General features: G+C 37.0%; 1 protein-coding gene across 8 annotated transcripts in view; it reads left to right on the forward strand.

Moving 5' to 3' along the window:
• LRRC28 (leucine rich repeat containing 28) overlaps positions 1 to 13,676 on the forward strand; it is a 187,465-nt gene that overhangs the window by 122,931 nt on the left and 50,858 nt on the right. For all 8 annotated transcript variants that reach the window (XR_016392020.1, XR_016392022.1, XR_016392023.1 and 5 more), the window contains one exon: positions 3,909 to 4,115. Coding sequence is in view for 4 of the 8 variants with exons in the window: in XM_022598839.3 (XP_022454547.1) it covers positions 3,909 to 4,115 (207 nt within the window). In the remaining 4 variants the exon portion in view is untranslated. The remainder of the gene's footprint in view (positions 1 to 3,908; positions 4,116 to 13,676) is intronic.

Below are 13,676 nucleotides of genomic sequence, written 5' to 3' on the forward strand. Positions count from 1 at the left end.
TTGTCCTGGCCTCAGTGTAGGTTCTGAACTTGACCAAATTTGCTAGATTTATGTTTGGCTGATAGTTTTCCAGTTTTTAACTTGAGCTCACACTTTGGGCTCTGTTTCTTTATTCCTGCATGACATATTGCTACCCCAGGTTTATTTCCTGTCTCTTATGTTTAAGTTAGAATCTTAGATAAAGTTTGTTTGACTCTGTTGTTTTCTAAAAATGTGCTTCCCATTAGCTGAGCTTAATAAGTATATATTTTAATTTTGTTAGAATAAAGATGCCATGTATAGTCTTATATTTGTGGCCTGTTTTAAAATGGTCATGAAAATTATGTTTATTTCACTCCACCTGAGAAGCTATTTAATTTTATTTCTCTCTCTTTCCCAAATATTTTCGTAGGATGACAAAATCGTTAATTTTCCAACTATATTATATATAGTATTTTACTCAGTACTGTAATTGGAGTAATATTATAATTAGCTCAGGTTTTTTCTAACAAATGGAAAGGCCTATATATTAAGCTACTTAGACAAAAATGTCCTTTTGTTACATTTGTTCATTTAATATATGCAGTCCTGCATGTTTAAGTCTTATTCATCACATATAGGAAATAAGAAATGTCAGCTCCTGTTTCCTCTTCCCATTCCTTAGTATTTTGACCTTTGATACTGACAGTATGTGTTCTTTTCTTTGTCAAAAGTGTTATTAATTTTAATATCTGAAAATGTATGTGTATCTGTTAAAGCAGCATGTGAATACTGATCTGTTAAAAGTAAATAATCAAATTTTAGAAAATTTAAATTCATAATCACATATTGTTTCCCCATTTCACAGTACAATAAGGCAATGCTGAATCAAAATGGTGGACAGTTGCAAGCCTTAGTAGTTTTTTGTTTTTTTTGTTTTTTTTGTTTTTGCGGTACGCCGGCCTCTCACTGCTGTGGCCTCTCCCGCTGCGGAGCACAGGCTCCGGACGTGCAGGCTCAGCGGCCATGGCTCACGGGCCCAGCCGCTCCGCGGCATGTGGGACCTTCCCGGACCGGGGCACGAACCCATGTCCCCTGCATCGGCAGGCAGACTCTCAACCACTGCGCCACCAGGGAAGCCCGCTTTAGTAGTTTTTGCAGCCATGTCAAAACACTGTTTTACACAGTTAATTATTTTTGAAATAATGATGAAAATAGTTTATTTTGCTTTACTCCCATGTGATTTTTTATGGATTTTTCAAATTCTTTTAAGTAGGTGGCTTATAAGTACTACAATTCAGAAGTATTGGTATAATTAAAATTTTTTTTCTACAGAAAGATTAAGCTTTTAGCATTGGCATCACCATACTTAGAGTATAATAGTCTAGAAACTTGAAAATTATCTTTGACTTTTTCCTGTTTCACCATTTTCCATCTCCAACCAAGCATACTCTCTGCTTTTCTTAAAATATCTCTGGAATTTACCTGTAAGCTCTGTCACACTGCCTTCATTCTCATCAACTGTCTACTTGTTTTCTCTGCCTATAATCTCTTTCCATTTCATTGCTTTCTGCATATTTACCATTTTCATATTTCCAAAAGAGTCCTTTCATCCTTTGAGAATCTTCAGGAAGTGTTATGTTCTCACTGTGATAAGTCCAAACTTCTCTACCCAGTATTCATTATCATCAATGTCTCCACCAAGCCCTCTGTACTGAACTTATTTTCTGCTTTTTTTCCCATTGGTATCTTTGGTACTTGTCGGGTCTCAAATAGTCCATTGTGCATGTTGTATTTATTTTTTCACTTGCATGCCTTTCCTCATGCTTTCAACCCCATCCCCATGCCTCGCTTGAAATGCTATATCCATTTTATTTTTGACCTATTTGAGTTCTCATTTCCTTCAATAAATTTTGCAAAAGCTTCTCCAACCCTTCATCTAACTCTTCTTTTCCGGAGCTCCTATCACACAATGTCTTTTATATGTAATGTGATTCTTAGTGGCAGAAACCTTGTCTCATTCTTCTCTCAGCACCTGGCTCTGTGGTGTGTAAGCTGATTCGTTGCATTTCTGTCCCATTTCACTCCCCTAATAACTTTATAAAGTGAGGTCAGGAAGATTTCTTGTTTCTTTTTCTTTTTATTCAGTTCTAAAACATGTTCTTCTGTCAACTCCCTCACCCCCCACACACCCCATCAGAAGCAATCTGAAATAGATAGGCAGACAGACTTGGCTAGAGGAAATACTGTGCTAATGGAGCCAAGAGTGAAACTGACCCCCATGTGCATCAGCTAGGTGAAAACAGAGCAAAACTCCCATTGGGAGTCACAGACTGTTCATTGAATCCTATCTCCTGTCTTCAAATATGTATTTGTGTAGTATTGGGGAAATAAGAAAATAAAGTGTGAACTTCCTAGCACAAATCCCTTCTATATATTAGTAAAATAACTAGAAATTAATGTATTTTTGCACTTGTATTACTTTTATAAAAAATAGTTATTAAAAACGCTCCTGTTAAGAGTAAGTGTATAACAAAGACCAGCAAACTTTTTTTTGTAAATGGTGAGATACTAAATGTTTTTAGGCTTTGCAGGCCACATATGGTCTCTGTCATATGTGTGTGTATATACATATATATACATTTTTTTTTCTTATCGTTGTTGTTGGGTTTTACCACACTTAAAAATAACCAGTCTTAGCTTGCGTGCAGTACAAAAGTGGGCCATGGGCCACATTTTGCCTGTGAGCCATAGTTTGCCAAGCTGTCTGCCAATAAGAAAAGCTAATCTGTGTAACTGGACATCCAAGAGGCAGAAGATTTTCTCTCCAATAGAGAAGACATTGCTCATACTAATCCAAGTCCTGAACAAACTGGAATGTGCCCAGTGGGGTGCATTCAAGTTGGAAGGATCATGAGAAACCTTAACCTGAGAGGAACAGCTTGTTGAACAGGGTCAGGTTGGAGAAGTGAGAGGTGGCATTACAGTGGTCTTCAATACGGAAGTTCCGTGATACGAGAGAAGCAGACTTGTCCTGCGCAGTGCTCCCTGTAGAGCCTCGAGTGCAGTGTGCTGTCCTGGACAGAGTAATGTCCTTCCCCTAGAGACTGGTTAGCAGAACCTCCTCTGCTCTGAGTGCTTCCTGGTGGTTTTCCCTGAGAAGGACAGAATACCTTATAAAGAACTTCCCCCCTCTTTCAGAAGTGGTGATTTGGTGTATGCCATGTCTCACCATGGAATAGATTACAAATATATACAAATATGTTACAAATATAGACACCAATAATGAAGGAATATTGGAGTAAATGGAAGGATTTCATTCAGGTGGGATTAAAGTAAATCTTCATAGGATTTTGGGTTTTAAAAGAGGAACCACATGGCTAGACAATGTCTAAAAATATTACCTTACAATAATTTTATTATTATAATCTTAACTGTGGTGAAAATTTCAAAAGCCATCCTCATTCTTAGTCCAGAAATTTTCTACTTAGTTCACATGAACAAGGTACACTTACTGGGATACTATAATTTATGTTTTTAAGTCTCCTACTATCTACTTAGATAGAAGGTAAAAACCACAAAAGTAGCAAGAACCAGTTACCATGAAGTGACTGTAATTGTTCTTCTTTCACATTTGCAACAACTTTTGATTCATTGGGAAGCAGAAGCCATAGTAACAGACTTTTGGCTCAGATTCATCACTTTGTGTTTCTCCTTTCTCCAATGCCAGCGCTTTTCCCTTTTTAAAAAAATTCTGGCAGACTAATTTAAAGACACCTACTTAAGTTGGATTATTTGCATACTGGACCTAAATCCTGCACTTCAGTATTAATGTCTATGGAAATATTTGCAGCTACTAATTTTATTTGGTTGAACTGTTACAGTGTTGATTCATTTTATTTAATTAATTCATTTAATCAGGATGCAATTTATCTTGATTTTGGTTGTAGAGGTTGGCGATTTGAAGGAGCTGCAGACACTAGACATTTCTACCAATCGTTTGCTAACTTTACCCGAGAGGCTTCACCTGTGCCTTTCTCTGCAGTACCTCACTGTGGACCGAAATCGTCTGTGGTGTGTGCCGCGCCATCTCTGCCAGCTGCCCAGCCTCAATGAGCTCTCCATGGCTGGAAACCGTCTTGCATTTTTGCCGCTTGGTAAGTAATCATGTTTATGTGGTAAAGCAAAACAGCTAAAGAACAAGATGGAAAGTCTTTGTTTCCTTAACTAGGAAGGATTAGTTAGTTTCCTTCATTCTACTTATCTTGAAGATGCTTCTCTGAATCCATTTTTGCAGTGAACAAAGCATCATTCCCAGTTTAAAAAGTTTATTTCTGTTAGGGATTTCATATTTTAAAAAACTTGTGCTAAAAGTTTGTTTAGAGACAAAATATATGAGATATGAAATGATTTACTCAGAGAAAGGAATTAAAATATATGTATATGTATTATATATGTATATTTTGTATATATAAAATTCTAAAATTGACAAGAGGTATTGAGCAATATGAAAGAATAGCTACTGTATAAATATATCTGCTTACACGTTGACTTCTAGGTAAAAAAATTTTTATTGGGTATCCTAATGATTAGTATTGCCAGATAACCAGAATAGAAATTTTTAAAGACTTTTGAACTGCCTGCTGAGCTAGAAATGCCACCCTGGCTAATAAATAACATACTTTGCACTGTAGATCTCTGTAGCTGGCCCATTTTGATATATGTTAAAGAACATAGGCCTTTAATAAACAATATATTTATTTTTACAGAGAATTGAATTATTTTGTTAACTTGTAAGAAACAAAACTGCCATATAAAAAAAATTAAAATTTGAAGGCCCACATATCCTAAACTGTTAGAATAAGCATCATATAATCTTATTCATAAAAGCATTTTTTATGAGTAATTTATCTCTGAGGGCAATGAAGTGAATAATTTACTAGCCCCTAAAAGGAAATATTTTCTACCATAATACAGTGTACGTATTATTTTCAATTAAAAACCTCTTTAAGAAAACTTGAAAATCCTGAGAGACATGAACATCAATTTGAGTAATAATAAATAATTATCCAATTTAAGAAGATTACTTTTCTATAAATATAATTAAATTCTTTTTAGAAATTAAGAAAATAAAGTAAAACCATTTCAGAAGTAACCTACCTTTCTAAGAAATCAGAGTTTTTTTTCAAGTGAGAAAATTATTGAATATAAATTGATATTAGAAAATAAATATACCTGCTGCATAAACCACAGGTTGTAGAACAGTTATAGTGGACAAGCATCAAGTTACAAATCTAAAGATACAGGTTCTAGATTAGCTCCACCACTTTGTAGAGCATTACCTGGAGTAAGTCACCAAAACCTCTCTGAGCTTCATTTTCCTTGTCTGTAAACCTGAAATAACAATGTTTATCCTGCTTACTTTAGAGTTATTTTCAAGTAGAATAAAATAGCTGTTTTTTATCCACTCCAGCTGTGGTTCCTCATCCCCCTAGTCAATTGCTACTCATTCCTACCTGCTGTTTCACCAGTGACACAGTCGAGCATGTGCTGTGGTGGCAGTGGTGTTGGGAGAAGAGAGGGAAGCCATTCCAGTAGGCGGCTGACCACTGTTAACAGTTGGGGTGCCAAGGAGTGACATTGTGTGTCCTGCTGAGTGGTTACAGCAGCAGATGACCTGAGTGGCAGTGGCTAGTGCAAAGTGATAGAAATGGCTGTGGGGTAGAAGATAGAGTTCACTACACTTTGCCTGGCTGCTTTCTGCTTTCAGTTATGTACTGGGGCATCTTCTCTATGCACTGTGGTGAATGCTGCTGTGGCTACAGAAGTGGGCATCCCTTCTTCAGCACTCAGTGTTCAGTGGTAAGGACAGCCTAACAAGTTAGTTTCTATCTCCAGGTTTCTTGTCACCCACAAAGCCTTGCCTCTGTGATAGAGGAGGTTTTCCTTTGTGAACTTGTTAATATGTTATCAAAGAGAGGCAAGTGGGGGCTTCCCTGGTGGCGCAGTGGTTGAGAGACCACCTGCCGATGCAGGGGACACGGGTTCGTGCCCCGGTCCGGGAAGATCCCACATGCCGCAGAGCGGCTAGGCCCGTGAGCCATGGCCGCTGAGCCTGCGTGTCCGGAGCCTGTGCTCTGCAACGGGAGAGGCCACAACAGTGAGAGGCCCGCGTACCGCAAAAAAAAAAAAAGAGAGAGGCAAGAGGGTCTTCACTGAGTTCTGAGGAGGGTACCTCCCAACATTCAAGGTCACCGTAACTCTCAAACCTGGGACCGTGTACAGCCCAAGATATGGAAGCAGCTTCCACACTCCCCTGGGTGCCATCTCAACTCACAAGGCTCACAGCCCTGACAGGACACAGGCCTGTGGGAAGGCTTTACTCTACTTTAGAAAGACATACAAGCAAGAGGATGGTGATGAAGATCATCCAGTGAGAAAGAAACAGGCTGCCTGAAGCAATGCTCTGCCCTGGTCTCAGAGAACAGCATGAGTAAAGGGCCAGGGGGCCAAGACAAGCACTGGTGGCCTTTCTATATTGTTGGGTTGGATGATCTTTGTAAAGAAATGGGTGGGACAACTAGAGAGCTACAGTATGAGGTTGCCCAAAGAGGGCTTCAGAAGAGCAGAGACAGCATAATCTATGAAGATGAGGAAATTGAAGCTGACAGAAATAACAATCTTCTCAGTCTCATTTTGGTTTTTGATTTTTGTTTTTGACACCATTGAAGGTGGATTTGGAAAGGGAATTCAATTAAGTCTTTAGGAAGAAAATAAGTCCATAGCTGTCCTTCCATGGAGTTTGTGTACTTGAAACCCTTCCTTGAACTCCTTTCTGATACAGCAAAGCCATCTAATGCTAAGAACTATGCGGGACAGAGTCAAATGAAGCAGGCAGCTGCTGGCACTGCCTTTCCTCAGAGAACTGAACTGTTCCTGGAAACTTAGCATATAGGGATACCTCTTTACAGTAGTTAAGAGATACGGTGTGTATACACATACACATAACTACAGTTTTCAAATAGAAGGCTCCTATGTTTAACCGTGATTCTAATGTAGAACTTGAGTGTTTATGAAATGGGTGCTTTAATATCACTGCCTGTGATTGGAGGTAGGAGTCTTATTTTGGGGAGCTATTCGCTGAATTCAGTTTCTTGCCAAAGAACTTTGACTTAGGAGAAAAGCAGTTTTTTATGGGGCTTTTTAAAGGAATGTCAGATTACAGCCTCTTCAAAAAGTGACTACAGAAGCTATAGTAAGGATGACTTAAATCACTTGTAATACTATCAAAATCATTAACACTCGTGGAGGGTGTTCTTTTTAAGAAGAAAAGTTGTATCAAGAAAGGAGGATGTTCCTGATATAACTATACCATGACAGCTGAATGACAGATTAGTCTACACACAGAAACTCTGTTCCCACTGCTGTCAGTGAGGAGGTGGGGAAATTAATAACTTGAGCCTCATGCTATGAGACTTAATAGAGGCCTTGAAACATGAATATTTGTTGTTGATTCAATATAGCTCTGTTGACTAAATAGCTCATAAAGATCTGACTCACCTCTGGGCTTCTGAAAATTTAGGAAAATACAAAGAAAAGGGTTTTTTCCTGTAAGCCTTTTTTACTAGGTTTACTGGTTTCTCTTGCATAATTAATAAACCATTATTCAGTAATGTTTACAACTTATTTAATGTTGAATAATAGATACAATTACTGTGAGGTTGCCCATGTACAGACTGACTATGGAAGAGCATTTTTTAGTTAGCTCCCGGGAAGTGCTGTGTCAGCTAAACTCAATGTCAGGAACTTCTGTAGTTTAAGAAAACAAAAGTTGCGCCCACGGTGGCAGGTGGAATTTTTGAGTGTTATTTTAGAAAACAGTGAATGAATTCTTAGCTAAGAACAAATGACATTGAGATTTACGGAGTATCCTGGTGTAAACTACCATGTAGTAAACCCCAAAGTTAGTGAGAAAACAGCTTCCTACCAGTGGATAATTATTTGTGTTTCTAAATCAGTCCCAGAGTTGTTCCTTGGACATTCTAGTAGTGAAGTATTTATTTTCTCAGGAGAAGTTATTCTGTGTGCCAAGGACGTGTGCTATGAGTGAAATGACAGCTCCTTTATTGCTGTGGGTTATACCCTATAACTTTGATAGGGATGTAAAACTGGCCCTTTATCACATAACAGGAGATCACTCCAATTTTTTGTAGTAGCTGTAGTCGTTTTTCCTTTGTAGGAGCTGGATACATTGTGTAGGGGAAAAAAAAAAGTTTATTCCAAGTATTGGTGCAGTTTTATTTAGAAAGTAGCTTGTAGGCATTTTCAAAACCCATGCTGAAATCTTTTCTTTTGTTGCAAATGGCATATAAAAGACACAAATTTTTAACTACACTTGTTTTTTCTATGACTTCTCATTCCTGCTTTCTTTGTATCTGCTTAGAAGGTCAGGAAAAGAATTGCTGTTTACTGTTTTTTAAGGAAATACTTAAGTCCACAAAGTGAAGCTATTAGAACTTCAACTCCAGGATGGAAACCAGATGGAAACCAATTAATAATTCCTTAATCTCAGACTTAGAGATGCATGTAAACTGTACTTTACTGAACCATGGAATGTATTTGATCTGCAGCTTGAAGAAGTACTGCCTTGAGGTCATTGTTTAATGGGAATAGTTTGCAAAGCTTGTAGCCTTAAATACGTTTCAGTGCTAAAATATTTCTTCTGGCTCAGACCAGAAGTCCCAGAGCTTGGAATCAGTCTTATTTTTGAGTAGAAGGTATCTTGGCTTTCCAAGGAGGGACCCAAACATGCCATTAAAATCGTGTTCTGTAGAGACTGTTGGGCAGGTCTCTAATCAAAGGCATAATGAAAAAGGAGAAAAGAAAGGCTTGAAAACAAGGTCCAAAAACTAGTAGTGGGAAGAAATGAGAGAGAAGTATTCTGTTAACTAAAGTTTATATGACCCTATTTCAGGAGCAAAGTTGTAACTCTGCAATGTGTATTTGTTCAAGAAAATGGATGTGCAGTCCTCCTTTTTGAGCTCTATCTTTTTGCAAGTATTTATAAAAAAAATTTTTCATCCTGGTGCTGCTTACTCATCTGACTTTTTCCACTGTCTTAATGATCCCCTCTGCTTTATTTTTTTTTATCATATCAGGCCTTTACTCTTGCCTTAAGGTTTTCTTAGAGCATTAACAGGATTATTTAATATGGCTGACAGGATTATTTAACATGGCTTCTACAGTGTGGGCAGACATTGACTTTACTATGCTAATATATGAAGAGAAAAGTTCATCTAGAGTAGGTGAACTTTAAAGGGACAAATGTATATTTTTCTTAAAGTTTTGGAATAGGATTTTGGAGTAGGCAGTGATTAATATGAAAAAGTGAACCCTGTTTTCCTCAGATATCAATTTAAAAAAAGAATTGCTGCTTATTCTTAAAAAGGTACAGATGTGAAACAAAAATAAGTAGTGTGAGGGCTAGATTGATGAGCAGAATCTTTGCCAGCGAAGTTTTTGTTAATTTGGTTTTCTAAATAGTGGCAAGAATGTACGGTACAAGCAAAGTCTGGAAGATGTTGTCAGTTGACTTTAAAGCACGAATCTGGAGTTTCTGTCAGTCTTAGTTTTCAGCCAAGTTCTTAAATTTGGGGAGAGGGAGGACAGGTCCCAGTCCTGCTGAGCAAGAGCTGAAGGTAAGATGCAGAGTGAAGATGTTTTGCTCTCCACGCTGGCTGCCCTGACCTAGAAGATGTGTTGCTGTAATGCCCAAGCCTGTGCAGGACAGTCAGCGTGAAGGCTCCTTCTCTAGGGTCTTCCCTGAAGGAATTCTTGGTATTTCTTGCAACTGCTGCCCTAAATCTGTAAGTCAGACCTACCCCATCTTTTAACAGAAGCCAAGGGATATTTTGTTCATCATTTATCTCCTTGTCATTGTCTCCTGACGTCACACCTGGATGCTTGGGCATGCCCGCCCTCAGGTGCCCACTGCACCCATGCCGCCTGCTAAGGTAGTGTCACTTCCTACATTATGTGGGAGTGCCCTGCTTATATGGAAATGATCTGTTAAGGGAGGCTGCCTAACTAACGTCATGGTGAAGCAGGCAGGCATGCTTTTAAATTCCAGCTCTACCATTTAATAGCTGTATGATCTTGAGCTTAGAAAAGCTATTTAATTTGTCTAAGTCTCAGTAATGGGGTAATATTAATACCTACTTCTTAGCACTTTTGTGAGAACTAAATAAGATTTAAAACACTTCTATCACTCATAAATACTACATAAGCACACAATCAATATAAACTTTTATTGTTTGACTGGACTGTAAGAAAGGGTTGAGACAGCTTATGTCTTATACCCTAAGCATCTAGCACAGTATCTTGCCCATTGCTTATAATAATTTCTTTATTACTTGACTGTGCAACACAAGTAGAGATGCTAATGCTTGAATATTTAAACCAACTGCAGAGGAAGCCTTCAGTCATTCAAATTCATTAAAATCAATTTATTTTAATTTAACAGTTGATGATCTACTGTGTGTAAAGTATCTTATTAAATTCACTGTGAAATCTTATTTGGTAAAAGTTGAATATATCAGGGAGACGCAAGAGGGAAGAGATATGGGGACATATGTATATGTATAACTGATTCACTTTGTTATAAACCAGAAACTAACACACCATTGTAAAGCAATTATACTCCAATAAAGATATTAAAACAAAAAGTTGAATAGATCAGAAAGAATATGATTATGTAAAAGATTTAATGGAGTGTGTGTGTGTGTGTGTGTATTTAGAGAAACTAGCACTTTAAAAAATTCATTATTCTGAATAAGTAGTCAAAAAGTTCTCTTTGTCAAACGCATCATGTAGCTAATTTAATTAGTTTTAAAGATAATTTTGGAATACACTGTAAATTACTCTGAATTCATTGTGAAGAAACCCAGTTTTTATAGTAATTAAAAATGTAATTGTGACTAATAATCTGTCTGATTTATTGAACCACAATAATTGGAATTACATTGATAGAGCATTCCAAACAACCTGTTTTGATCTATTGCTTTCATGTGTGGTTTCTATTACCCCATCATTTTGTTGAAGAGAATACATCATTCACCTTTTGATAAAATAAATGAGTTTCATGCTGGTTAGTGTGCAGTAAACAGATCCTATTTGGTCTGGCGCACGCTGTCATTCTATGCTTGCTTTTACAGTTACAGTTAAAAGAGCAACAGCCTCAACACACAGGAGGTTTTTGTTCCATCTTCAGCCATGTGGACTGCATATGCCGGGGCCTTGAAGTTTAAGGAGAGAGAGAGAATTGGAGTTTATGCAGGACTATTAGCTTTTGCTAATTTTTAAGTAACAATACTTTGATCTATGAGTCTGGAAGAAAAAAAAGGGAAACATTTTAGACACAGTGCACCACTTTAAAAAGCCACATGAAAAAGTTCTTTGTTGCTTTAGCATCTTTGCAGATGGACAACTTCCTTGCTTTACATAGTTCACATACTGAGCAATTTTTGCACAGGAACTTAAAAAAATATTACTGCATGATATATTTATTGAAAACTATTGGTCCATTGAAATTAAGAGAAGGAAGAAACAAACCAGCTTATTAGCTAGTAGATTAACGGTCTCTTCCAAAGTTAATTATTGAGTGAGGATTTTCTTTTTTAAGAATAGAAGAAATAGCTTAAAGCTTTTTCATGCAGAAAATACTTATATTTCAGCCTCATTATGATTAAAAATGCCATTCCTTTGTGCTTGGGGTTTTGCCAGCTGACGACTTTTTGGCAAGAGCACACTCTCACAGCCGTGCCTGTGTAGCCTGTGACCTTGCTGGGTGTTTAGTTGTCTTAGCCTTGCCAGCAGGCTGTGCTGTGTCAGCTAAAGCAAGGGTTGCCTGGTTCTCTTTAGAATCCTACACTCTGTTTTGTGATCTTCACTTTATATTCAGGAGAGAGAGATAAAAGACTAAGATGTATTGAGTACCACTCTTATGCAAGGGACCAAGCTTGACATTATATACATTGTTGAATCTTTATAACAAGCTCATGACATAGGTATTATTATCTTCATTTCACAGAGGAGTAACAGGCTTGGAGCATTTGAATTGGAAAGCCAGGTTTCAGAGGTCTGACTCCAAAGCCCACTACATCTTGTAATTTCAGTACTGCTTTTTCTTACTCTATTGAGATTGTGTTATTTGCAGAGTTTAAATGTTTGTATTAAATACTCATGTCTGTGTGATAATATACTGGCTAATGTATAATAGATTTGAACACAGCTGATTTGTGTTTTCTTTCAGCTTCAGTAGAAAGTAGTTCATTCCATTATGGGCATGTATAAAAAATTATATTCCCCACACAAATTGGTCAGGAGGTATAAACAGAAATCTTTGGAATATTGAAAACCTGAGATAAGGTCTAAACCAAATAGCATTTTAAAATCATCAACTCTTCATTTTTTTCCTATAAAACTAGGATAGGAAAGAGGACTAAACCATATAAGAAGTAGCAAGTGCCAAATTTTATTTAACTTTGTATTATAATCTTTGCATGTAGCCTCATTTAATTTGGACAAGCTCTTTTGTGTGTATTAGAGGAGAGAGGTGTTTCCTCTGTCATGTCCCATTTTGTGTCCTTGGCTCAGGGAGATGAATTACTGTCTCTAGAGGCTGTTGCCTCCAACTCTTTTCTGTGCAGTTAAAGTATAGAAAAGAGTACCTTTTGCTGCATGCCAAAGAGAATTCTCTCTTAATTGGCCTTCTACTGTAGGCCACACTTCCAAATGTGTCACTAATAATGAGAATAATAATAACTGCCATATACTGGAGAAGGCTGTATGCCAAGAATTCTGCTTGATAATTTATGAACTTTGTTAGTAGTTTTCACTAAAATTAAGGGACAGCATTATTTTTCTCTTTATACAGATGAGGAAACTAAGGACACACATTTAGTAAATAGAAGAATGAAGATTCAGACCCAAGTTCTCTGACTCTGAGAGTGTGTTCCTGCTCCATTAATTAGTATCCTATACTCCTTACCACTGCATAAACTCAAGTAAAGAATCTTTCCCTGAAACCCCTGCAGGCTCTGACAGTCATATCTGAGACCAGAGCTCATTTATATTTTATCAGTGTAGTTTCAATTTTTTAAAAATTCCCAACTTTTCTATATGCCTTTAAAGTCTGCAGACTTCTATATGTGATGAAAGGATTTGTATACAGTCAGAGAAGTAGTGAAAAAATATAAAATAGGACTTTTTAATGTAATTTTGAGGGCTCTTTCACTGCAAGTAGATTCTGATATTTCTATGTATATTTTTTCCATCTATGTTTTATAAATTTGTAGCCTTTTATATCAGTAGAGAAGTTTATACATGTTTACTAAAGTAGCAATACATATTATTGTGGTAATTATGTATTCTTATGCTTAAAAAAGCATACTGTATAGTGATTTAAATTTTACAGATTACTTTCACATTCGGTTTTAACAACTTGGTAAAGTTGAGGGGTTAGGCACTATTATGCCATTTTAACATATGTGCAAACTGAGGCTCTGATCACATGGCTAATAAGTGAAAGAACAGACACATAAGATATGAACAGACAATTCACAAAAAAGAAACTATGTAAAAATGGCCCTCAGACACATTGAAAAATGTTCACACTGATAATTAGAGAAATACAAATTCAGAATGACAGAAATTTTTAA

This window comes from Delphinapterus leucas, chromosome 2 (assembly GCF_059928025.1).
Source record: "Delphinapterus leucas isolate spDelLeu-1000000601 "Yukka" chromosome 2, BTC_Dleu_Yukka2, whole genome shotgun sequence".
Lineage (NCBI taxonomy): Eukaryota > Metazoa > Chordata > Mammalia > Artiodactyla > Monodontidae > Delphinapterus > Delphinapterus leucas.